This window comes from Notolepis coatsorum (genome assembly GCF_963971535.1).
Source record: "Notolepis coatsorum genome assembly, chromosome: 13".
Taxonomy (NCBI): domain Eukaryota; kingdom Metazoa; phylum Chordata; class Actinopteri; order Aulopiformes; family Paralepididae; genus Notolepis; species Notolepis coatsorum.
In genome coordinates, this window is record NC_140177.1 from 104,991,717 (window position 1) to 105,018,494 (window position 26,778).

Sequence of the window (26,778 nt, forward strand, 5' to 3'; positions counted from 1 at the left end):
TTTAGTTTTATTTAGTTTAAGAACTCACGGCTGCGGGTCTGCTCTGCATGGGTCTGCTCAGTCCGAGTGGCTGATCGATCGATGCTGGCTGCAGGGGTTTTGTTATTCAAACAAAACGGCATTGATTAAAAAATGTGTTCTGTTAATTATTACTTTTTCAAATGAAGTCAAGAGGAGACTTATTTGTCTCTCTCTTTCTGCCTTCCACTGCAGCTTTTCTAATATTCTAAAATTTAAACCTGTGAATAAAGACAGGCAAATTATTAGAAAGTACACTGTATAAAATTATGGCTGCATGCATATTTATGACTGGGACCGTTTTAAGAGGTCAATCTGCTATCATATATCTTCTATTATAATATAGCCAATATAAACAATTGACGGACTAATGACTGGATGAACTATTTACATAACAAACCTCTACTGACTGATGTGTTTTTCACTACTGACGGCCCTAATGGCCAAGGAGTAATGATTTTACTGTTGTAAGTCAGGAGAGCCTGTGTGTGTGTGTGTGTGTGTGTGTGTGTGTGTGTGTGTGTGTGTGTGTGTGTGTGTGTGTGTGTGTGTGTGTGTGTGTGTGTGTGTGTGTGTGTGTGTGTGTGTGTGTGTGTGTGTGTGTGTGTGTGTGTGTGTTTCATCCTTTATTTTCCCCAAAGGAAACCTGTCAATCAATGACTCATTTTACAATTACTAAATTGTTATTATTATCATCTTCCATTACTGTTTATAGGACATCCCACCCTGTCTCTAGTTTTCTTGTTTTGTTTCCTTTTGTTTCTTTTTCCTTTGTTACAATATAAGACAATCTACAGTAGACCAATATAAAAATTGGGGAATAAAGGACAGCACAGCATGCATGGGCTTGGACACAAACGTTGCTTCTATAGAAATATGCTAACCTTTTACTCAAATTTCAGCCCTGCCTCGTCATAAGGCCTTATCTACAAAACTCCGACCAGACCACGTGTCCCGGCATCAGACGAGCTGTGGGAGAGTTACTGAGAGCTGCCACACCTACTACGGATCGAACAGGACATCAACCACGAGAGACTCATCGAACTATATCCAAAGACTGTGTTTGCCGGATCACCTGGTGAGGTGATTGAAGATGGCACGGGACTCGCGTAGAGGAGTCCCATTATGTGGCACCGAGGGGCCATCCACAGATCAAACGCCTCTGTGATCAACAAATGCAGACGATCACAGAAGGGGTTGAGGAAGAGGTTCTGGAGATCAGAGGCTGGTTTCAGTCAACACAGAGTCTTACACCAGAACCAAATTGATCACATACAATCGACCTGCTGCCCAACCTGCTGTCCAAAGCCCGACTGACAATAAAACCTACTGCCATCCATGACTATGTGCTACTTCTGCTACTTCTGACACTACCAATCTGGCCACTATCTATCTACTATACAATTTTACACCTGTACCAATAAGACACGTGTTTCTGCCTTGACACCACCCAGTGACTATAACCCACTGCCTGTTCTCTGGTGAGAGATTGAAGATGGACGACGTTCCTGAGTACCCAAAACCGAAGTGTAAATAGGCTGAAACCCCTTTTTCATATCCCTTGCTACTACCACAAAGTGTCTATCTTCCACAAACAACAGCTACTGTTCCCCTCATACAATGATTTTATGAAGTATGTATTTAGACTTGTAACGGAGATATCATTAGTGATGTTGTATTATTAGACTTTCTCATTATTATACATTTTTTTTAACCTTCTTTTTCTCCAATTTTTCTCTGTTTTTCTCCCCGTCCCAATTTAGTCGTTGTGCCAATTCCCCCCCTCCCCTACCTGGTTGTTGTACGCATGTTCTCCTACGAGTCGGTACAAGGGCGTCCCGAAGCCGATGCACGCTTCCTCCGAAACAGGGCGGTAGTTGCCTGGGTCTAATTTTGAAGTCTTTGGGGACGTATCCCTGTTTTATGGAGAGGTTTATTATGTGGGTGATGACTGGGGTGATGGTGGCTGCTGAGTCTCTGAGGAATTTGGAGGGGCTATTGTCATGGCCAGTGGCCTTGTTAGGTTGGAGGTTAGGTTTTTTGAGCACCTCATCTGTTGTTACCATTTTGAGTTTGAAGTCGTCTTTGCGGACCCCTAGGTTTTTGTAGAAGGCTAGGATGTGTTCTACCCCAAAATGCCCTAAGTGGGAGAGTAGTTTATTAACCAGTGTTGTGGCTATGTTTGTAAAGAAAATGTTTAAGTAATTGGCCACCTCCAGCTTGTCTGTAAAGCACTAATGCGCGGTGTAATGTACAGTCTATTTATTTCTGTTCCGTGTTCTATGCCAGTTGTATGCCAGTGGTGATGTTCCTAACAAATTTTCGTTGTACCAACAATGACAAATAAAGATCTATTCTATTCTATGCAGAACCACACTACTGTGTTCCATACTGTTATTTTTACATTATTGTTGTTGCCACAACTGTTCTGTTCTGCTCTGGTGACACTCGACTTTAACGGAGAAACACAATACATTGATATGGTTACCATACACGTTGAATCTGTTACAATGTAAACTATTAGGCCTATTTAATTGACAACTGCATTCTAGTTTGTAACATTCCCTGGATAGTGGTTATTTTTAGGGCTGGGACTTTATCGCATTAATTTCGATTAATTAATACAGAAAGAATTAAGAGTAAAACAAATTGATGCATTTAATCGCAAGATGATTTTACTTTATTGTGTAAGAATGTTACCTTTCAAAGGAGACCAGACTCATGCATTGAACATTGTATATATGTACATACTGAACACTTGTGTCTACGTACGTGACTTTTTTTTTTTACATGCTTATCTTTTTGTCTAGCACAGTCTCTGGGGCGTAACAGAAAGAAGCATTTTGTATAAAAGTATTCTGTACTTCTGTATGACAACTATTAAAGAAACTTGACTTGAACTTGCATGTGCTATAAGTATAAAGTATAATAAATTGCTTAAATAAATTACTTTTGTTCTTAGTCTGGTTTGTTCATAAAAAAATAAATAAGAGAAATTGAGATCAATCAAGAGTTTTTTTTTCCAATGGTGAACTGTTATGGAATGTACTTGAAAGTACTGCGTTTTACTTTTACCTCGAAAGTGCTTTAGGTTACAAAAGGTCCTTTGCACTATTATTCCTAAAATTGCTGCACTTTGTTAAAAATTGCATTGATCTGTTGGTCTGTGTAGTAGCTAATACAGGATTTTAAACGTATGTATAATGTATATTCATTGATTCAAAATTAATTTGAATTGAAAAACTTAGCTTTTCGCATCAAATATTGATATGCAATTAAAATGAGATTAATTTCAATTAATTAACTATAAAGTCTCGAATTAATTCAATAAAAAAATGTAATCGAGTCCAACCACTAGTTATTTCCCTTAAAATAATTGGATTTGTAATTTGTTATTGACATCTTTGTTCATTAACCAGACTATGACTATAATCTTGCATTACAAATTCCCTTTCTTCTTCTCACATCTTTCTGAGACTCAAACAAGTTTTTATTAAATTTTTGTATCTACTTTTCTTTCTCCTCCTTTTTTTTGTGATTTTTCTCCCCATCCCAATTTACCTCTCGTGCCAATTCTCCCTCCCCTGTCCTGATCGTTGCTTGCATATGCCCCCCACTGGCCGGTTGTAGGGAGGATAGAAGCCTTGCATCACATGTCCCCTCCGATACATGTGGAGGCAGCCTGTCACATCTTTTCACCTGCCAGCGCGGACTCTCATTTGGCGAGGAGTAACGTGTAGGAGGCTCACACTGCCCCCGCCATTTTCCTGACTTTTGCTGTGCAGGCGCCCCAACCGACCTGTTCACAACGACCAGACCACCCTTTGACTTCCCACCCGCTAACTCTGCCAATTGAGTTAGTATGATGGCCGGCCCAAGCCGGAGGCAACGCCGACAGCCGGATTCGAACCCGGTGTCTCTTGCGTTGGTGAAGAGCGCAATGTCCGCTGCGCCACCCAGCCGCCAGTTGTTTGTTTTTCTAAAGTATTTCTGATTTGATTAGCTTTTTTCTCTTAGTGTAAAATATTAGTTACCGTAGTATTTTTCATAATCAGATTGCTAATCATACTAAATGTAATCTGTCACTCACAATCCTACACACACACACACATGCACATACACAACACATACCGCAAGAAAGCATCCATAGACTGCACACATCTGTTTTATTTCATGCCAGGAAAGGCACATTCATACATTGAATTGGACAGTTTCGATACGTTATATATATATATATATATAATTTTTATATGCATCTACATTCAGGCAGTGCATCCGTTATGATTCCCGCATGAATAAATGCAACAATGACATTTACAAACGTTTGTAACCACAAATGATATACTGTAGCACACTGGAGCACTGACAGTTATACTATATACAGTCTATAGCAGAGGAGGAAGTGCAGGGACCCTGCTGTCCGTACAGACCGCTCTAAATAGACCATTCTATACACAGAAAGGAGATGTATACATTGCATCAGCAGCACTATTGGTATTGTGGAAAATTTTCATAATGAATAATATACCCTTTTCGAGGCATCAGGGCAACGCTCAGCTTATTGGTTTCCGTGAAACGTCCCGTCATCATCTCAGGTTGTTGCATAGCACCAGGGAGCTCACCGTGCCATTATCCCCTTATTAGGGCTACGATTCCATTCATCAAATGATTCTCAGTGCATCATTTTCTGTTTCTATCCCATTCAATACATTGTGATTTTAATATTCATACCTCTAAGTATTGTTGTTACAATTAATGTTTAAAGATGGAGTCAATAGAATTGACTTCACTTGCTTTTAGAGACTTTGCATTTAACATGCAATGCCAGTGAGAATAACACTCAAAACCCCAGAAAACCTAAGACTTGAATCGATTATTGAATTGTGTGCACTGATGCAGAATTGGCAAAAGCTACAGAATCACCGTTATTATATGTATAGATTATTTCTCCCACCCCTAACAGTGCGTATACGCCTTGACACATTTGAGTCCATCTCCGAGTCCTGACAGTAATATGCATAATATAGCAGAGATCAGGTAAGCATAAATCCCTTAGCCAGGGGGATTTCTCCTTTGGCTGCCGGCTTGATTTCCCATTTGGGAAAGACCCAGTTTCACATCCTCCCAGTTTGCTTATACTTGCTGCTGCACAAAACAGTTTTACAACCCTTTCAGATGTATGATCACACCTCCATCTGATTCAAATCTTGACAACTTAACCTTGTAATGACAATGTCACCATTAGTGGAATTCTAAGATAGCATTTTGTAAAAAAAAAAAAAAAAATAATAACAAAAAACTCACATCTGAAAGGGTTGTGTGGTCAACAGAGAGGTGCGACCAAAGGGCATATTAGAATGTGTGCTTCATAGTAATGGGTTGGGAAGGTTATACTTTCAAAGTGTAATTTGTTGCAGATTATTACTAACTAAAATGCAGAAAATTATAATCAGTGATGTAATCCCTTGGAATACTCAAACCTCTCTGTAATGTAATCTGATTACGTTAAGGTTACTTTGTCATCATAAACCCATAACATATATAATATAATATATATAATTGTGCCGGAAACGTGTTTCTATGTAGGTTCTGAGTATCAGATGAGTAATAAAAAATAAAAAATAAAAGTATTTCTCATCTGATTACTTTTTTTTGGGTAACACATCAATTGTACAGTTGTGACTAAGTGTAACACATTAGTTGTACATTACAGATGACTGTAATCCCATTACATTTCATTGTTTACCCTCCAACCCCTTTCATACTTAACATTTACATCTTGCATACCTCCTTGTCTCAGTATGAGACGAAACATCATCCATGGATGCGAGTGTTAGCGAGTGTCCATTTTAGTTTATTCTCAAACTTTTGACACTGTTAGATACAGAGGGAAGACTGGAAGGTAGTAGGGGAACATGTTTTTGTTACTTTATAATATGACTACATATAGAGTTCTTTGCTGTGGCAGTTGTTATTGAACCACAGAGTCTAGAGTTATAACACTTAAAGAGTAAGAAACGTCAAGTTCTTCTTTATGTTACTGCATGTTTTCTTTTTTGGTTCGTTTTTTGCCTGTTAGTGTCTTGTCTCAGGTCTAGTTGCATGTCAGCCTCTAGCTCCAACTCCTTTTCAAAACCTACGGTAACACTTTACTTTAGGGGGCATAGTAATGATGATTAATACCTAGGAGTCAATGAGGAACTATATGTTAACAAACTATAATTTTCTCAAGTATTAGACCCGATGTATGTGAAGTGTATGCGAAGTCCTTCCAGAATCAATTTTACTCGTAAATTCCCATTTTCTACCTGCTTATCTCTAATCCTTTTTTTCGTCCATACAATTTGTAAATGGACTACATTTATATAGCACTTGTATCCAAAGTGCTTTAAACTTATGCCTCATGACATTCACCCATTCACACACAGATGGCGGAGGCAACCATGCAAGGTGCCAACCTGCTCATCGAGAGCAGTTAGAGGTTAAGCGTTTTGCTCAAGGACACTTCTACAGAGGAGGTGGAATCGAACCGGGAACTTTCAAACCAGACGACCGCTCTGCCTCCTGAGCCACGTTTGCTCCTGTTAACTTGATTAACATATAGTTCTTGATTAGTTACTAGGTCCTTATACCAAGAATTCCAGAATATGCCACAACTCTTTCAAAGCACATCTGATTATGTTTACTAGTTAACGATTCTTGCCACTCTGAGGATGAGTACAAATCTGTACTGGATAATACGTTTTGCATAATATTCCACACTTGGCCAATGCTGTTAGAACAATATAGCAGATGAGTGGATGCTTTTGGAGTCCATGTTTGTTGATATCTGCTTGTCTCTAGACGAATCTCAGATATCTGTGAGTTTATCTCCATGCATGACCTCTAAACGATTGTATTGATTATATAATGCACACAGTAGACACAGTCAGCACTATATGGTTCTGGATATTTTGAGAAAATATTCTCCAACACTTAGTGCATAGATGAACCACTGTTAGTAACAATACTTGAGTCTAATACCGATGCACAGTGTATGGGTTGACATGTGAATGGTTTTATGGCTAAACAGTGAATGGTTCCTGTTTGTCTTACAGGTACTTTTAAAATCCTCTGTCTGTTTTGCCATAATGGAATCTTGAGTGAACGCGGTTCGTTTGTTGAACATAGTTCCTGTGATCAGTTACTTTGCAGACAGTGTAAGCGTGTATTTCTGCATGTGTTTCACACCAACCCCCGCTGTATTTCAATGCTGTATTTCATCCCCCACTGCCCTCCAGTCAGTATTTGGTAGCAAAATGTCATTAGCGACATTTGTAATCGCCGTCATAATCCCTCTTTCTCCCTTGCATTGGCAACACTCCACCAATCGCACGACCCCTCGGTTCACTACGTATCTCCCTGTGCCAGTTCCTCTCGGCGAACACGAGCGAGACGTGCACAATTGTCAGTGCGGCGACAATTTCACAACAGCGGGGCAGAGGAGCTGCGGCGCTTTGCAGAAGATAATGGATGAGAGTGAGAAGATCCGTACACCATAACGATTTTTATATTATTTTTGCACTTTGGTTTTTGTTAGTGGTCCGTTCTTCGCCAAACACGTACAAATCACAAATGGACGTTGTCCTGCGGACCTCGTAGGTACTGTGTGATTTTACATACACCACGTGATGGAGCACAGACGTCTATCAACAAAGAGAATGCATCCGGTCCTCTCTTCTTCTTCTTCTCGTCTTCTTTTTCCATCCTTTCTCTCTCTCCGTTTGCCACCGTGCCAAAGTACATAGCCATAGTCCTGTGTAATCTTGGGAGCGCCAGCGGCCGCCCAGAAGACACTCCGGCCCTGTTACTAACAGCTCCAAGCCCGGGAGCTCCCTTAACAACTCCCGCCTCCTGCCTGAAGACAAGACCCCCTGATTGGTTCAACCATCAAAACAAGAAACAAGACCCTCTAATATGGCTTATTTGTCCACAGGCTTGTTTACTTTCAGGGTCTGGACAGCGCCGTTGGCTATAGCAGCTTTGTCCATGTCCATTTTGGCACTGTCCTTTTTGGCCATGTCGGGCTCCCATAGGAAGAACTCGTGCAGGAGGGTGTTGACCGTGTCGGGGCACTCCATCATGACCATGTGACTCCCCTCCTCGATGACCTTCAGGAAGGCGAACAGGAGGATCTGGAACAGGAAGCAACATTTATTATGACACATATAATTATGCAACAAAGCTGTGTGCAATGCAGTAGCACAGATAATATATTTCATACCTGAGAAATTGTGCAATATTTATAAATATTATAGTCATGTTACTTGTCGTGTCATGGCCATATTATGGCCACATTATGGTCAATGCAACAGGCATTACAGAACAATTGCACTGCCCCCACTGACCACATTTAACCCTGGTGCCAATTTGAAATAGAAAGATTCACACAAAGTTGAAAGTTATTTACTGCCTCCCAAAGTCTATTCTATTCTTAAAATAGCATTATTACGAGCAGCATCTCATAAAACCTATCCCCATATTAAGGTGATTTACTATTTTAGATGAGATATTCCTTTATTGATCTCCTTGGGGGATTTACATTTAAATGTAATACAATTATTATTATTTTTTTTACATATGAATATGATTTACTTAGATCAGTTCCTCTCTTTAAGTGCTCTTGAGCAACTGCTTCAGTGGAGTTGAACCATGGAGAACAGTAGAAGACTGTTGTACTGGGAAGTAGAGCTTTGATCGGGCCCAAAAGAAAGCAGGCCCGACCCTACATGAACCTGTCTAGGTTATGTCTGAGCCAGATAAAAAGAGAGAGGTCACAGTGAGGCTGCCATAGCCATGGTGTTGTTGACTCAGACTGTTGTTGAGTCGAGTTCAATAAATGGTGATAGACCCTCCGAAGAGATATGTTTCAGTTTTTGTGTTAGTGAATGAGAGAGAAATGAGACTCTTCAATTGCCTCTCTGCTCACTGTCCAGTTCAACACCATGGACAGCGCCAAGCCACACAGCTCCCAGAGTCTCTGTTTCATCTCTCCATTTATTTAACTCAACAGCAACAGTGTGTTTCATCTCTCCATTTATTTAACTCAACAGCAACAGAATGTGTTTCATCTCTCCATTTATTTAACTTAACAGCAACAGAGTCTGTTTCATCTCTCCATTTATTTAACTCAACAGCAACAGAGTGTGTTTCATCTCTCCATTTATTTAACTCAACAGCAACAGAATGTGTTTCATCTCTCCATTTATTTAACTTAACAGCAACAGAGTCTGTTTCATCTCTCCATTTATTTAACTCAACAGCAACAGAGTGTGTTTCATCTCTCCATTTATTTAACTCAACAGCAACAGAGTGTGTTTCATCTCTCCATTTATTTAACTCAACAGCAACAGTGTGTTTCATCTCTCCATTTATTTAACTCAACAGCAACAGAGTGTGTTTCATCTCTCCATTTATTTAACTCAACAGCAACAGCAACCTGGAAGAGGTAGAGAACCTGTCACAGTGGTGTCAGGAGAACTGCCTCTCCCTGAATGTCAGCAAAACAAAAGAGATGATTGTGGACTTCGGGGGTCAAGGACTACAGCCCCCTCAGCATCGACGGGGCACCGGTTGAGAGAGTGAACAGTTTCAAGTACCTCGGAGCCCACATATCCGAGGACTTGACATGGACCACACACATTGACAGTGTTGTGAAGAAGGCACGACAACGCCTCTACTTCCTCAGGCGCCTAAGGAAGTTCCAAGTCAGTCAGAAGATCCTTAGGAACTTCCACTCATGTACAATAGAGAGCATCCTGACCGGCAACATCACCTCCTGGTTTGGGAATAGCACTGCACAAGACCGTAGCAGACTACAAAGAGTGACACGTTCAGCCGAACGCACAATTGAAGGGGGGCTTCCCACCCTCCAGAACATTTACAACAAGCGGTGCAAGGGGAAGGCTAAGAGAATTATTAAGGACTCGAGCCACCCGAACAACTGCCTCTTTGAACTGCTGCGGTCAGGCAAGCGATACCGGAGTCTTAAGGCGAGCACAGAAAGACTCAGAAGAAGCTTCTATCCCCAGGCCATCAGGCTGCTAAACGAACAATAATCGCTAAACGAACAATAATCACTATGCAACAACCATCAAATGCACACAGCACACACACCCACACGCACACACTCACTCAAACAAACAACACACTGCAGCACCCACTCTCCACACTTTAGATCACACAAACACACTTACACTTTATATTTATTGATAAAGGATTTGCACTACAACTCGTACACCTACTGTGAATTGTACCTAAATTGCACCTCGTCCCATTTCTCCATTTCTGCCTTGCACTATATAGTATTGTATATTAGTACACTGCACAGTATTGTATATTGTATGGTAACTATGTCTATTCTGCATCGAACATTGTACATATGTCTAAACTGAACACTGTGACCTCATTTTTTTACTTCTAATTTTACTATGTTATTTTATTTCATACTTATCTTGTCTTGCACAGTCTCTGGAGCGCAACAGTAAGAAGCATTTTGTATAAAAGTATTCTGTACTTCTGTATGACAACTATTAAAGAAACTTGAAACAGTCTCTGTTTCATCTCTCCATTTATTTAACTCAACAGCAACAGAGTCTGTGTCTCATCTCTCCATTTATTTAACTCAACAGCAACAGAGTCTGTGTCTCATCTCTCCATTTATTTAACTCAACAGCAACAGAGTGTGTTTCATCTCTCCATTTATTTAACTCAACAGCAACAGTCTCTGTTTCATCTCTCCATTTATTTAACTCAACAGCAACAGAGTCTGTGTCTCATCTCTCCATTTATTTAACTCAACAGCAACAGAGTCTGTGTCTCATCTCTCCATTTATTTAACTCAACAGCAACAGAGTGTGTTTCATCTCTCCATTTATTTTATAACAGCACAGCACAGGACAGGAAGGAACTCCAGAGAGTGGTGCGCTCAGCAGAGCGTACTACGGGTATTGCACTACCACCCCTGCAGGACTTATATAACAGGAGGTGCAAATCCAGAGCCTGCAGAATTATGAAAGACACCCACCACCTCAACAACCGCCTGTTCAAGCTGCTGCAGTCAGGCAAGCGCCTACGGTCACACGCTGAAAGAACAGAGAGACTCCGGCTCAGCTTCCTCCCCCAGGCCATCAGAACACTGAACACTGAACGATAGGTTATGTATATAACCTAGTTATATGAGTACTGGCTGAGCGTCTCGCTCTTTCGCCTATCGAGATATACGTCATCTCCAGTACATACTGTACTACATAAACGAAAACAAAACACCCTTGCACTTGACCAGGCCCTGCTCCAGTGACCTCCCTTAGCAAATTATCTCAATACCTTCTATGCGAGGTTTGAGGCTGGTAATAACAACACCAGCCTACAAGCAACGGCAATGGGGGGGGGGGGGGGGGGTCTGCTGATGGAGACTCAGTGTTCAGGGTAACAGAGCATGAGGTGAGGTGGACCTTTAAAAAAGTGAATATCAGGAAGGCAACAGGACCGGACGGCATTCTCGGCTGCGTCCTAAAAGTCTGTGCCGACCAACTGGCCCCGGTATTCACTGACATATTTAACCTGTCCTTAGAACAGGCTGTCATCCCCACCTGCCTGAAGAAGTCCACTATCATCCCTGTACCTAAAAAATCCAAGCCTGCTTGCCTCAACGACTACCGCCCTGTAGCTCTCACCTCCATAGCCATGAAGTGCTTTGAGAAGCTAGTAAAGGGCTACATCTGCTCCTCCCTCCCCTGCAATTTGCATACCGCCCCAACAGGTCCACGGAGGACGCCATAGCCCATGTGCTGCACACAGCAGCATCACACCTGGACAAGAGGAAGGGGAACTATGTGAGAATGCTATTCATCGACTACAGCTCGGCATTCAATACCATAGTCCCCTCCAAACTCATAGCCAAGCTCAGGGACCTGGGCTTGAACTATGACCTCTGCCAGTGGGTCTTGGACTTCCTGACGGGCAGACCCCAGGTGGTGAGAGCAGGCAACTGCACCTCATCATCCATCACCCTCAACATAGGGGCCCCCCAGGGCTGTGTTCTGAGTCCCCTCCTCTACTCCCTGTACACATATGACTGTGTGGCTCAGCAGAGTAACAACACAATCATCAAATTTGCTGACGACACAGTAGTGGTGGGCCTGATCTCTGCAAACGACGAGAGGGCCTACCTGGAAGAGGTCAAGGTCCTGGCAGGATGGTGCCAGGAGAACAGCCTCTCCCTGAACGTCAGCAAAACAAAGGAGATGATTGTGGACTTTAGGAGGTCGGGGGTCAGGGACTACAGCCCCCTCAGCATCAACGGGGCATCGGTTGAGAGAGTGAACAGTTTTAAGTACCTCGGAGCCCACATATCCGAGGACTTGACATGGACCACACACATTGACAGTGTTGTGAAGAAGGCACGACAACGCCTCTACTTCCTCAGGCGCCTAAGGAAGTTCCAAGTCAGTCAGAAGATCCTTAAGAACTTCTACTCATGTACAATAGAGAGCATCCTGACTGGCAACATCACCTCCTGGTTTGGGAATAGCACTGCACAAGACCGAAGCAGACTACAGAGAGTGACACGTTCAGCCGAACGCACAATTGGAGGGGGGCTTCCCACCCTCCAGAACATTTACAACAAGCGGTGCAGGGGTAAGGCTAAGAGAATCATCAAGGACTCCAGCCACCCAAACAACTGCCTCTTTGAACTGCTGCGGTCAGGCAAGCGATACCGGAGTCTCAAGGCGAGCACAGAAAGACTCAGAAGAAGCTTCTATCCCCAGGCCATCAGGCTGCTCAACGAACAATAAACACTGTGCAACAACCATCAAATACACACAGCACACACATCCACACGCACACACTCACTTTAAACAAACAACACACTGCAGCACCCACTCTCCACACTTTAGATCACCTAAACACACTTTATATTTATTGATAAAGGATTTGCACTACAACTCGTACACCTTACTGTAAATTGTACCTAAATTGTACCTCATCCCATTTCTGCTTTGCACTATATAGTATTGTATATTAGTACATTGCATAGTATATTGTATATTGTATGGTAACTCAGTTACTTCTATTCTGCATCGAACATTGTACATATGTCTATACTGAACACTGTGACCTCTATTTTTACTTCTATTTTACATGCTATACTATTTTATTTCATACTTATCTTGTCTAGCACAGTCTCTGGAGCGTAACAGTAAGAAGCATTTTGTATAAAAGTATTCTGTACTTCTGTATGACAACTATTAAAGAAACTTGAAACTTGAAACCAGGCGTGGTCACACTCGCCCTTCCCCGGGAAGAGTTTTCCATCAGAAACCCCCCCGCAAGGGACCTCAGGGCGCGCTAAAGAGCAAGAGGCTCAGCCAGTACTCATATAAATCGTTATATAGTCATACTGGCGAATCGCGTCTCGCTCTTTCGCCTATCGAGATATGGGGACAGAGCAGACGCGAGGACCGACAAATGTACCCCCTGAGGACCCGTAAGCCCTACACCAGGGAGGAGGGGAGTCCCGTCACCCCCCCTTCCTAGCGAAGAGAGGACGGCAGTCAACTCCACCCAAGTGCGAAAAGAGGGAACTAGAAACCTCTAACGCACAGCACAGGCGGGACCACGTGTGACACAACACCTTGTGGCACACACCCACACAGCCCTGCTAACCCACTGAAAGGCGGGAAGCAGGGGAGGTTCCAGACCTCAGAACCGCCTGGGAGACAGAACCCCCAGTCATGTCCATGAGGTAAAACCTAACGAAGGGACCTGGGGAGGACCATGAGGCCGCAGTACAGATGTCCTCCACCGAGGCCCCTCCTAACAGGGCGACAGAGGCCGCCACCCCACACCCCCAGGGGGGCCCAGCCCAGCCAACGTGTAGCAAAGGGCAATGCCCTCGCACAACCAATGGGACAGGCACTGTTTCGACAGTGCCTTACCAGCGCAAGAGCCACCGTAACAGACAAAAATCTGATCGGTAGCCCTGAGGTCCTGAGTACGGCTGAGGTAAATCCCCAAAGCCCGGACCGGACATGACAGGTGAAGGCTCGCCTCCAAATCACTAGCGTGAGGAGGCGGATGAAACGCCTGAACCACAATATCCCTGGAGCGAAAAGAGCTCCGGATATTTTTTGGCACGAAGACTGGATTAGGCCTCAGAGTTGCACCGCTATTGACACGAATAGACAGACACTCAGGCCGCACCGAGAGAGCACAGAGCTCACCCACGCGCTTAGCGGAGGTGATGGCCAGCAGGAACGCAGTCTTGAAAGACAGCTGTTCCAAAGGCGCTTGCTCAAGAGGCTCAAACGGGGCCTCGGACAACCGACCGAGGACCAATTGAAGATCCCAACTCGGAGACAGAGAACGTTTCACCGGCTTAAGGCGCCGAGCGCCAAGCAGGAAACGCTTCACAAGAGGGTGGCTGAACAACGTAACGCCCTCAAACCCCTCATGACAAGAGGATATAGCCGCAGCATATACCCTCACCGTCGAAGCCGACAGTCATCAAGAATAGACTGAAGGAAGGTCCAGGGGGCAGGACACCGGGTTCCAGCCCCCCACCTTACACCACTCTTGGTAAATATGCCACCTACCCGCATAAACCGCGATAGTGGAGGGAGCATGCGCGTTCCGGATGGTGTCAACCACAGAAGGGTCCATCCTCTCCAGACTCACCCTCTCACCAGCCAAACCATCAGTGGCTGGCCCAGCACAGGGGCCGCCACAGCGACTCATGCGCTTGAGAGAGGGCCCACGGCGACCAAGAAACAGGCCACGGCGGGGCTACTAAGAGCTGGATCAGGACCGGGAACCACACAGCCGTGCCCCGGTCCGGCGCAACCAGGATCAATGTCCTGCGCTCCCACCGTACCCGCTCCAACAACTGACCTAACAGGTGTGTGGGGGGAAAAGCGTACAGAAGCCCGGGCGGCCATGGACACATCGAGAAGGCATCCACCCCCAAGGAAGGATCGTCCCCCCGACTGGCCGAGAACCACAAGGGGCACTGGTGAGACTGTCTGCTCGCAAACAGATCCACCGAAGCTTCCCCGAAGCGGTCCCAGATCTGCCTGACTATGTCGGGACGTAGTCCCCACTCGTCGGGACGCGGACTGCCCCGCGACATCACATCTGCGCCCACATTCTCCTTGCCAGGGATGTGGAGCGCCCTCAGACTGCGCAGATTGTAAGACGCCCACAGCCAGAGGCAGACCGCCGCCCGGTGCAGACGGATGGAGCGTACTCCACCCTGTCTGTTGATATACGCCGCTGCTGTCCTGCTGTCCGTCCTGACCAAAACGTGCTCGCCTACCACCAAGTGGGCGAGCCGCCTGAGGACCAGGAGGACCGCCTTCAATTCCAAAACATTGATGTGCAGGGCAGACCGGGCAGCATGGATCGTCCAGCTGCCCACCACTGCGTCGGTCCGACACGTCCCCCCCGGGAGGCGTCGGTGAAGACCGTGACGTGTGAACGCCTGCTGCCCATGGGGACCCCGCTGGTGAGGGTACCAGGCCTCCTCCAGTGGGCGAGATTCCCCGTATCGACAAGGGAACCTTCAACTGTTTCCACTTGCCCCTCACCGGGTCTATTTTCATACTGGAAAACCACCTCTGTATCCTCCTCATGAAGAGGAGGCCAAGAGGGACCACAGAGTGAGCGGATGCCATCATACCGAGCAGGCGCATCACCTGCAGCGCCGTGACCGTCCCGCCGTCCCGAGCGAGTTGAGGATAGACACTGGCCGTTGCTCCGAGAGGGTTGCCCTCATGGGCCTTGAGCTTAGGACCAAGCCCAAGTACTCCACCTGTTGACTGGGAAGAGGCGTACTCTTCTTCCAGTTCACAGCAAAACCCAGCTTGGTGAGGAATTCCACCACCAGCCTGGTATGAGACCTGGCGACCTCCTCCGACCGGCTGATGAGCAGAATGTCGTCGAGATAGAAAATAATTCATATCCCCTGCCGACGTAGAGGCTCCAGGTCTCTACGCACTGGGTGAATGTGCGGGGGGCCAGAGAGTAGCCGAACGGCAACCTCTGGTATTCGTACGCTACGCCCTGAAAAAGGAACCGTAGGTATTTCCTGTGAGGAGGGTAAATCGGGATGTGAAAATACGCATCCTTTAGGTCTATGGAGGTGAACCAGTCCCCCACCCTGACAGCTTTTAACAGGTGTTTGACGGTCAACATTCTGAACCGTCTCGCCGCAATCAGACGATTGAACGCGGACAGATCCAGTATAGATCTGACACCTCCCGTTTTTTTGGGCAACAGAAAATAACGGGAGTAGACGCCTGACATTGCGTCCTCCCGTGGGACCACGACAACGGCCTGCTTCGCCAACAGAGATTGGATCTCGTCGGCCAGAGCTGTCACTGCTGCCGACCCTGACAATAGGGTCTGCACCAAACCTGAAAACGGAGGGTGGGGTTGTGCGAACTGCAAGACAAGCCCCCGCCTCAACGTTCTCACCATCCACCTCGACATACGGCACTGTTGAAGCCATATGTGACAATAATCCCAGAGCACACCCGCCGCCAACTGGCGCTGGGCTGCAAGGAACTGTAGATAGGTGGCCCGGTCCCTCCCGCTGTGCGTAGCCAACTCTGAACCCGCCAACCGTGCGGGCAGGGCGTTCCGTGGAATCGGGACAACGGTCCCTGATACAACCCACGAGGCAATCGCACCCAAGGGGGGACCCCGACAGAAAGGGCCGGTTTGATACGGGAGAAACTAGGGCTGGGCGATATGGCCAAAAACGTTATTGCGATAAAATTATAAAATTATTTTCATATAACTCGATATCGATAATTATCGTCATTATAATGTCTGTCAAGTTTAATTAACGTCTTATGCCCGGCGCCGATGGACGGGCTATTAATAGACTTGTTTTGCTGCTGCGAATGTCTCGAGAGTCGAGTTGATGTCGTCATCAGTCCGCGCACGTTAGCAGTTAGCTAGAGCAAGCGGAGTATCTCATGACAATGTACTAAATATGACCATAAAATACTCTGTTCCGCCCCAATACATTGCAACGACGTCCACTGTATACCCCACACTACTATAACAGTTACCCTCAGAATTCAAAACACACACCAACTCGGCAGGTAAACTGTAAAATAGCGCCGTGCAAGCTAATTATCCTAGCCAGCCTCGTTTCCAAGCGATGTATTCCATGACAATTTACTAAATATGACCATAAAATACTCTGTTCCGCCCCAATACATTGCAACGACGTCCACCGTATACCCCACACTACTATAACAGTTACCCTCAGAATTCAAAACACACACCAACTCGGCAGGTAAACTGTAAAATAGCGCCGTGCAAGCTAATTATCCTAGCCAGCCTCGTTTCCAAGCGATGTATTCCATAACAATTTACTAAATATGACCATAAAATACTCTGTTCCGCCCCAATACATTGCAACGACGTCCACCGTATACCCCACACTACTATAACAGTTACCCTCAGAATTCAAAACACACACCAACTCGGCAGGTAAACTGTAAAATAGCGCCGTGCAAGCTAATTAGCCTAGCCAGCCTTGTTTACTGAGTCCTACCTCCGGGTCTCCTTCCGCTGTCGGCCATCTCCTTCACTGATTGGTTGTTAGTGCGTGTGCTCATATCCAAGCTTGGAAAATCGATATATCGAAACTTTGCGACCACGTTTCATGTTTATTTCGAGGAAATAATTTATCGCGATAGTTATCGTTATCGTTTTATCGCCCAGCCCTAGGAGAAACTGACATCAAACCAGGTGACAAAAGCTCCCCCACTGAACACCCCTCCAGAACATGCTGAGGAGTCGTTCTGCAGCTAGACATGCAAGGTGTGAGGCCCCCATGGGTTCCTACACACCGTAGCCCTGCAGTGACATTACTATCACCCAAATCACGCGCGCCTGCCAGACCACTGCCGATCTTGCGGGAGTGGGAAGCACCAACGTGATACCCGGCCTGGCGAAGGCAAGGTCGGGGAAACCCGCGCTGAGCATTCTTTCGAAGAGGCCTCGAGTCCCCCTGCTGACAACCTTTGAAGGTGACATACGTAACACCAGGCTCACCAATCGCAGACGCATAACGCGTGGCGAGGGAGCCACGTGACAGCACAACATTCTCACGGACAGACCCAGGCTCAGCCATCAACTGGGTGTCAGCCCGTCCCCATGGGAAGCGAAACGTGGGGCCGCATGCGCTTCATAGAAGGCCCGCGGCCCGCAGCCAAAGGAAACAAATCAGAGCCCCTTTTCCGCTGGCGTTGGGGGAGGGAGTGATCGGAGAGCGGGCTGCATGCGGCAGGACGGCGACGGTTTCTTAGGCCGTGCTCATCCAATGTAGCCGATCCCTCGGCCGCCAAGGCTGTCGGCCTTGTGGACACCTGTTGACTTAACGCCCAGGGTACCTCTGGCGGGGGAAACATGGCCGCCGGTCGAGGGCCTCGCCATAGTCGCTGACGAGGCCGTGCTCTCACCTCTGGCTGCATAGCGTTAGGCGGTGTGGGGCCCATGCCAAATACCGCCCGCGTTCCTGCAGAACGACAAAAAAGTCCTTCCGCGTAAAGAGGAGCCTTAAGGAGAAGAAACCGTTCCTCCTCCCCAAGGGAAGAATGCTCCAACCAGAGATGCCTATTAACAAGTGTTGATAGCATCCTGATCCTCCCTGCGGTTATAGCTTGCGACTGATTCAAGATTTCTATAACCCCAAAAATATGCAAGATATTTTCAGCGTCGGCTGGCCCTGTAGCCCCACTACCCGACGCTAATGTGGACAGAAAAACAATCAGCTGAGCCACGACACTGGCCGCAGCTAAATTCCATCCTATGGCAGTATAACTCTCATCAGTCCATACTGCCACCTGCCGGGCCGACCTACTCTCAAGCGTCGGCTTCCGGGTGGGACACCGTTCAACCCCGCCGGGGCACAGGATCGATGCTACCTGGCTCTCTAGCCACGGCACACCTGCCCTGCGCCCTGTTGTCAACCCATTTACCCGTAAAAAGGGTAAATAAGTCTCAGCAAAAACCCCCACATTAGCTACCGACTGACCTTCATCAATGAACCGGTTAAGAGGAGGGAAAAGCGGTGACATCCCACAGCGGGGAACATTAGAACAGTGACCCAGCATTATAGCATTAGTATTAGCAGCGCGCTCCAGGATAGCCTGGAAAACGTCCAACTCAGATGGACGTTCACCCAGACATCCTGCCCCTTGCGCCGATACACAACTCGGTTGTCTAACAGAACAACAAGCAGCATTACTAACACCAGCGTTAATGCCTGATGGCACAGAGCCTACCTGGGTGCGAGTTAGCTCGATAGCTACACATCGCACGTTGTCCCTCGATCTGCTGCCAAAAGACGAGGAAACACCAGGACAGACCCGACGTGCCGTTGGAACATGCCGAGAAGATTCCAGGGGCTGGAAAATCTTCGGCGAAAACTCAACATTGCGCAATTTCTCTTTACACTTCATAACACTAGTTACACAGGGTGCATTACAACCGCCATGATGGAAAATGAAAAAAGAGGAAGGGCGAGTGTGACCACGCCTGGTGACTTATAGGGAGGTCACTGGGGCGGGGCCTGGTCAAGTGCAAGGGTGTTTTGTTTTCGTTCATGTAGTACAGTAGGTACTGGAGATGAGGTATATCTCGATAGGCGAAAGAGCGAGACGCGATTTGCCAGTACGACTATATAACTCTCCACTCACAAATACACATGAGCACACACACACACACACACACACACACACACACACACACACACACACACACACCACTTAAACAAAATGTCACTTTAAAAAAAGTTTAAAAAAGTAAGTAAAATTGTAAATTGTATATTGTATAGTAGTATTATATAGGAACCAGTTTCTCAGGAACTTAGCATGTATTTCTTTTACCATGCATATCTTGTGTCTTACCTATTTTATTTGTTCTATGTTTATTTTTTTCTATGCCTATTTTTATTATTGTATTTTGCACAATCAATGCGGGCATGACCACCCGCATTTCACTGTATGCCCTGGTATGTATGTGACAAATAAACCACGTCTGTGTCTCATCGCTCCATTTATTTAACTCAACAGCAACGGAGTGTGTTTCATCTCTCCATTTATTTAACTCAACAGCAACAGAGTCTGTGTCTCATCTCTCCATTTATTTAACTCAACAGCAACAGAGTCTTCCATCAACATCATTATTATTATTATGGTTAAGCTGATGAAACAGAGATAAACCCTCTGTCTGCTGGAACACTCAAGACAGGGAACAAGCAGGCTACCATCGCCCACTCTGAAATGAATGAGTCAGTTTGTATTATAATTTTTCTTTTAAATAATAATAATAATTGATATGTTTTATAACAATTCAAAAAAGATTAAAAAAAAATTGTACAAACCTGACCCGATTCAAGCCTGGGGGAATTTTAGAAATTTCAAAATTACAGCCCGGCCCAATTGGGTTCCGGCAGAGAATCAAAGCTGTGCAATGCGTGGAAATGTGTGAGTGGGGTACGCCGCATTGCTGTAAAAAGAGTGTGTTCTGAGCAAACAAAAGTATAAAAAACAACAATAATACAAATCCTTCCGTCTGTTGTGTAGTACCTCTGCCATTCGCTGGTCCTCGTCCATGGGGACGAACTTGTCGCACATGCCATGCACCAGCAGGATGGGGGCAGTGAGCTCGGCATGGTACACCTCGTCACCCTCGGGCCAGTACTGCCCACTCATCATGGCACGCAGGACAAACGGAGACACGTTGAAGGCATTGCTCTGCTTCAGCAGCTGCTTCTCTTTGGCACCTTGACGGGCAAATCCAGCCCTGATGATAATAGATGGGAGAGAAGTAGAAAGCGGGAGAGAGAAAGAGAGGGGCGGTCAATTCACTGCTCTGTTGTTCTATAAGGTCATTTAGAAGTGAACTTTGTAAAGAAACCAAAGTGTTAAGAGCGATGCACTGCTCTGTTGTATTTTAGAACTGAACTTGGTAAAGAAACTCAAAGTGTTAAGAGCGATGCACTGCTCTGTTGTATTTTAGAACTGAACATGGTAAAGAAACTCAAAGTGTTAACACATTGGTCGCCAATATCGCTTTTCAGCGTTATTGCCCGCCATGCGTTGACCGCCAACATCGCTGTACAGCGTTTTTGAGATCAATATTAAATTTTTTCGCCATGGCATTTATAATTCATCCACCCAACCCCCGATGCCCTAGATGGACCCTAGATGGGACTGCAGCGGCTCAATACCGCCGCCTGGTGGATGGTCGGGCGAGTTACACTCTTGCAAAAACCGGAAGTGTCATCGGTGCATCGAGGAAATTCCTCCAGCAGTCACATCTCGCTACGGGACTCCTGACAGACACTATAGTACATAATGGATCGCTTTCTAAACTTAATAATCTATATGATTTCTGCGTTTATAGGGCGGCTAGGTGGTGTAGTGGGCAAGGCACTCGCCACCAATGTGGAGACGCTGGGTTCGCGTGTTCGAATCCAGCTCTCCACATTGTTTTCAGTTTAGCTGGTCGTCCGCAGTAATACACATTGGCCGTATTACGGGGAGGGAAACTGAAGGGTGGGGATCGGGCGTTGTGGACAGCGACTCCTACAGGTCGGTTGGTGCGCCTGCGCAGTAGAATCAGGAAGTGTCGGGGGCAGCGTGAGCCTCCCACGCGTTACTCCTCGCCACTGAGAGATCGAGCTGCGCAGGTGAAAAGATGCGACTGCTGTTACCTCAAGTACCGGAGGGGACTTGTGCTATGTATGACTTAGTCCACATTGCAGCCGGCTTGTGGGAGGCAAGAAACAGCGTTCGTGACAGGGGAGGGTTGAATTGGATGATGCGAAATTGGGATGGGAGAAAATATAGAAAATGGGAGAAAAAGTGGATAAAAAAAAAATTATTTCTGCGTTTATTGCGCCATACAAACCAGAAATGGACCTAGGCGATCGGCGTTGAATAATTGGGATCTTTCACCACCAGTATCATTGGCGCACTGTAAGAGGACAGTAACGTTATTTTCAGCCCGATTGTGCGTTTCCTTGTTTGTAATCAGTCTGATCAATATATCCACCCATAGTAAATAAAGCCGTTACTGATGATCAAGGAATTATAAACGACCCCCCCCCCTTTCCTCCACGCATGATGAAGCATAATGTATACCGATCATATACATTTGAATTTTTTTATATAGCGTGTATGGGAAAGAAACGGCAATCGATAATCTATCATATGCGTTTGGGCCTATAACTAGCGTTTTTGGAATTACAGCAGAAAAGATTAAAAACATACTTATATTCTCGAAGGTATTAATATTAACACAACAATGTATAAATGAAAAAGTATAACGTTCCCACATCCTGAACGATAGATAATCGATGTTGAATGGGCCATAGTAATGTCAATATAGCAATAACATTTTAAAAGTTATAGCCCTGCAAAGAAGGTAAACATCTCCATAGGCTTTTAACGGTGGCAGAGAGGGATATAAGATGGGCACAACCCCCGGCGGTCAATGTGCACTGCTCTGTTGTATTTTAGAACTGAACTTGGTAAAGAAACTCAAAGTGTTAAGAGTGATGCACTGCTCTGTTGTTCTATTAAGTGTTACTTATGAGCGATGCACTGCTCTGTTGTAAATGTTATTGTACCTTAGTATTATTGAACTATTTTTACTTATTTATTTACTTATACTTTTTTACTGTCTATTCTATTTAATTGTTTTTATTACTGCCTATTTTTAAACTGAATCAAACCGTAAACAGAGAGGCCTATTGGGATAGATCCTAATGTGAAAAACTGTGATTTGCCTTACCTTGCTACCTTTTTAATCTTTTTTATGCTCGCTTTATATGTCTGTAACTAATGATGTTTTATATGTCTGCACTTTATGCCTGTATTTCCTACTGCTGCATGTGAAGCACTTTGAACTGCAATTTCTGTATGAAAAGTGCTATACAAATAAAGTTGTATTATTATTATTATTATTATTATTATTATTATTATTATTATTATTATTATTATTATTATTATTATTATGATTATGATTATGATTATGATTATTATTATTATTATTATTATTATTATTATTATTATTATTATTATTATTATTATTATTATTATTATGATGATTATGATGATTATGATGATTATGATTATGATTATTATTATTATTATTATTATTATTATTATTATTATTATTATTATTATTATTATTATTATTATTATTATTATTATTATTATTATTATTATTATTATTATTATTATTATTATTATTATTATTATTATTATAATAATTCAACCGAGTGTCGGTCATTTCATTCAGTTCTCGAATTTTGAAGAAAATCCACTCTCTGAAATGACAGAACCTATTTCATTTCATTCATTATGACATTACTATGTAAACAGAGTGTGTGATATCAGTCTTCATTTCACTTGTAGTGATTGTAAAATCACCTTCATAAACTTAATAAATAAAAGGATATCCATTTGAGAATCTTGTCTCTTAATTTACCATAATAATAAAAAAAAAAAAACATTGATTTTGACGAGCTAACCGCGCTCTAAATGATGCTCCGACATAGGATGATGGCAGTGAATTAACACATTCCAGAGTAAAGACAAGACATCTTGTGTGACGCTTCGTCTCCATCAAGAGTTAGTTTGTCTGTGAAAAGTCGCTACGATACTCCTGTACGTTCCCATCTGTAGTATCCTTACTTGAGGAAGCTCCAGGCCAGACAGGGAGACAGGCAGTGGAGGACGCAGGAAGGCAGCTGGAATATGGAGCAGAGGCTGGGCTCCAGAGCCGTGGGGCCCCCTCCATTAATCATCACCACCTTATGGACCTGCTCAGGGTACTCGTGGGCCAGGAAGGTGCAGAACGACACCCTGGGAAAGACGCAAACAGGATTAGTGATCAACTGAGATTGCAATTTTTGTGTTCCCAATTGAACCCTGAAGAAGCATAACTCTTTGGACAGCCCATGTATTTGCAGTAGTAAAGTCAAGCCAATTCACTCGGATGTAACAACAGTGTGAATGTGATATATCACAAGAAAGCCTAACCTCTAACTATGAATGAACACAACACTCTAACTTACCATCTTCAGATAATAAAGTACTCAACCTCTACTGTCTTTAACTATGAATGAACACAATACTCTAACTTACCATCTTTAGATAATAAAGTTTGAAAACATTGTTCCTCTGAAAACTAAAAACAAGTTATATGGTTCTTCGACTGAGGTACTCAGTAATTTAAGATCATTGAAAGATATACCACTCAATGTAAGAATTCCCACAATCATGTTTCCTATCTTCCCCAATTCATCCTCTAAGCAGCAGTTCCAGATTCCAATTGTTGATGACATCACATATACGTTTTAGTTGCCAGGTTCCGAGGAGAGAATTGTTAATATTCATAAATCTTAATTGAACTATGCTGAAACCATATCATCAACATATATTGATTCTTAAATTGAGTGATTATCCTTTAATTAAGGCGGCCTCGTCACAATGAATTTGATAAGAAAACATCAACTGTCTGAAAGTGGAACCCGGCCATTTTTTTTTTTTTTTTGGTCTTTTTCCCCCTCCATTTTTCCTCCGATTTTCTCCCATCCCAATGTTAGTCGTATGCCAATTCCCAGTCCCTTCCTGGTCGCTGCGCTTTACCCCCCACAGTCAGATCATTTGGGAGAGTGGAGGCTACCACGTGCTTCCTCCGACACACGTCCAGCCAATCACCGCTTCTTTTCACCTGGCAGCGCGGATTCTCATTGAGAGGGCGTAGCGCGTGGGAGGACCACACTATCCCCCTCACGTCCAATCCGCGCTTAGCAGGCGCCCCGACCGAACTGTAGGAGTCGCTGTTTACAACGACCCGGACCCACCCCGCCAGCTTCTCCCACCCTCTGATACAGCCAATTGTATCAGTGCAGACGGCCAGCCAAGCTGGTGACAACTCCGGAGCTGTGAGCTGGATTCGAACAGGCGAACCAAGCTCACAGCTCCGGGGCTGGTGACGAACGCAATCTCCGCTCGACCACCTAACCGCCCGGAACCCGGCCATTTATAACAATTTCCTTTAGGTGGTTTGTGATTTATAGCTATTATTTAAACCCGTCTTTTATATAAGCCTCTAATTAGGCTTATCATCTGTGACCTTTAGCGTTCACACTACAAAACAAACCTGTGGGTGTCTGTGGTCACGCTGATGACTCACTCCTCGAGCTCCCGCAGCTTGAGATGCAGCAATCTGGATAGTGCTACAATGTGCCAAAGGCAACTACAGACGTAGGCGGTTGCTTATTTCTAAATGCTATTAACCTAAATGCAATTCGTTTTTAAAGCATGTGCTGTGTACTGATTATGAATGAGTCTGGTTTGTTACCCCTAAGTGAGGCCAAAGGCAATCTTCTACCTTGTTTGGGCAATTAACTTGTATTCATTCATGCATTCATTCATGCATTCATGCATTCATTCATTCATTCATTCATTCATTCATTCATTCATTCATTCATTCATTCATGCATCCTTTATTCAAGTATTGAATAGGATCATAATGAAGTTGTATTCCCTTCCATTCAAACACTCACCCGTACGAATGACCAATGAGGATGTTGCGTTTGCGAGCGTATCTCTTGAAGATGGCCCGCAGGTCCTCCGCCAGGGCGTAGAAGGTGTAGGCCGCGGCGACCTGCGGGGCGGTGCTGGCCCCGTGCCCCGCGAGGTCCGGCGCGATGACCTCGTAGCCCAGCCGAGAGAAGAAGTCCAGCTGGCTGCCCCAGATGTCCAGCGAGCCCCCGACACCGTGGATGAAAAACAGCGCGACGTCCGAGTGCGTCCCCTTGCAGCTGGAGATGTCTCGCTTGGAGTCGATGAGCACCGTGCGCTTGGGCCTGCGGTGGCGACGGCGGGGGGGCGGGGCGGGCTTCTGCTCCCCGGAGGACGGCGGAGGGACGGGGGGAGGAGCAGGGCGGGGGTCAGGGGAGGAGGCCATCTCCTTGTAGTCGGCCAGCTCCACCTCCACGGTGCTGCAGGGCTCCAGGTCTCCATCCTGGCACTGCAGGATCTCAGAGTGGAGGACGTCGCCCAGGTTCTCGATCACCAGCTGGCCGTTGCGGTAGACTGTGATCTTCCTCTTGCAATGCACGCTGCTGCCCACGACGCTTTTACTCTTATCACCGGCACTCCCGTCCCCATCGCCCACCTCCTTCGCTGGCACTTGGTCTTCCGTCACAACCCGCTGGCGCTCAGGGACGATGTGACGCACGCGCAGAACCCTCCCAGGCTTCACTTCCACGAACTCGAAGCTGTCCGAAGGCTCAGAAGACTCCAGGGGCAACACAAGACTGGCAGCTTTCCCCGTCAGGCAGCACAGAATGCCCTCCGCGATGCTGGTCAGCATGGCGCTTCCCTGCACACACACACACACACAGATACACCAGAACATATAATTAATGTCTAGTTATTGTCCAATATCCAATGTCTATTTGCGGGACACCGAGTGTGCATAGACAGTTCCAACTTGATAACAATGTGACAGTTGTTGATATTAGCAAACACTGCAACAGGAACTTGACTGTAGTCCAAGCTGTTGCCTAGCAACACGTCAAACAGTCATACATTTATAGCATGGCAGTCCTGAACATATCAGTGCCATGTTCTACCCATTGAGCAACACAGGGAACTGAACCCCTAACACTGGCCA

At 45.3% G+C, this 26,778-nt stretch overlaps 1 protein-coding gene across 1 annotated transcript; it reads right to left on the reverse strand.

Moving 5' to 3' along the window:
• Window positions 1–7,979: 7,979 nt before the first annotated feature.
• On the reverse strand, window positions 7,980–26,475 carry LOC311239131 (protein ABHD8-like; the record flags this gene model as incomplete). The annotated part of the gene is made up of 4 exons (XM_084327387.1): window positions 7,980–8,192; window positions 20,667–20,883; window positions 23,784–23,954; window positions 25,664–26,475. The coding sequence occupies 4 exons, from the start codon at window positions 26,473–26,475 to the stop codon at window positions 7,980–7,982; spliced, it is 1,413 nt and encodes a 470-aa protein (XP_084183513.1).
• Between the last annotated feature and the right edge of the window lie 303 nt (window positions 26,476–26,778).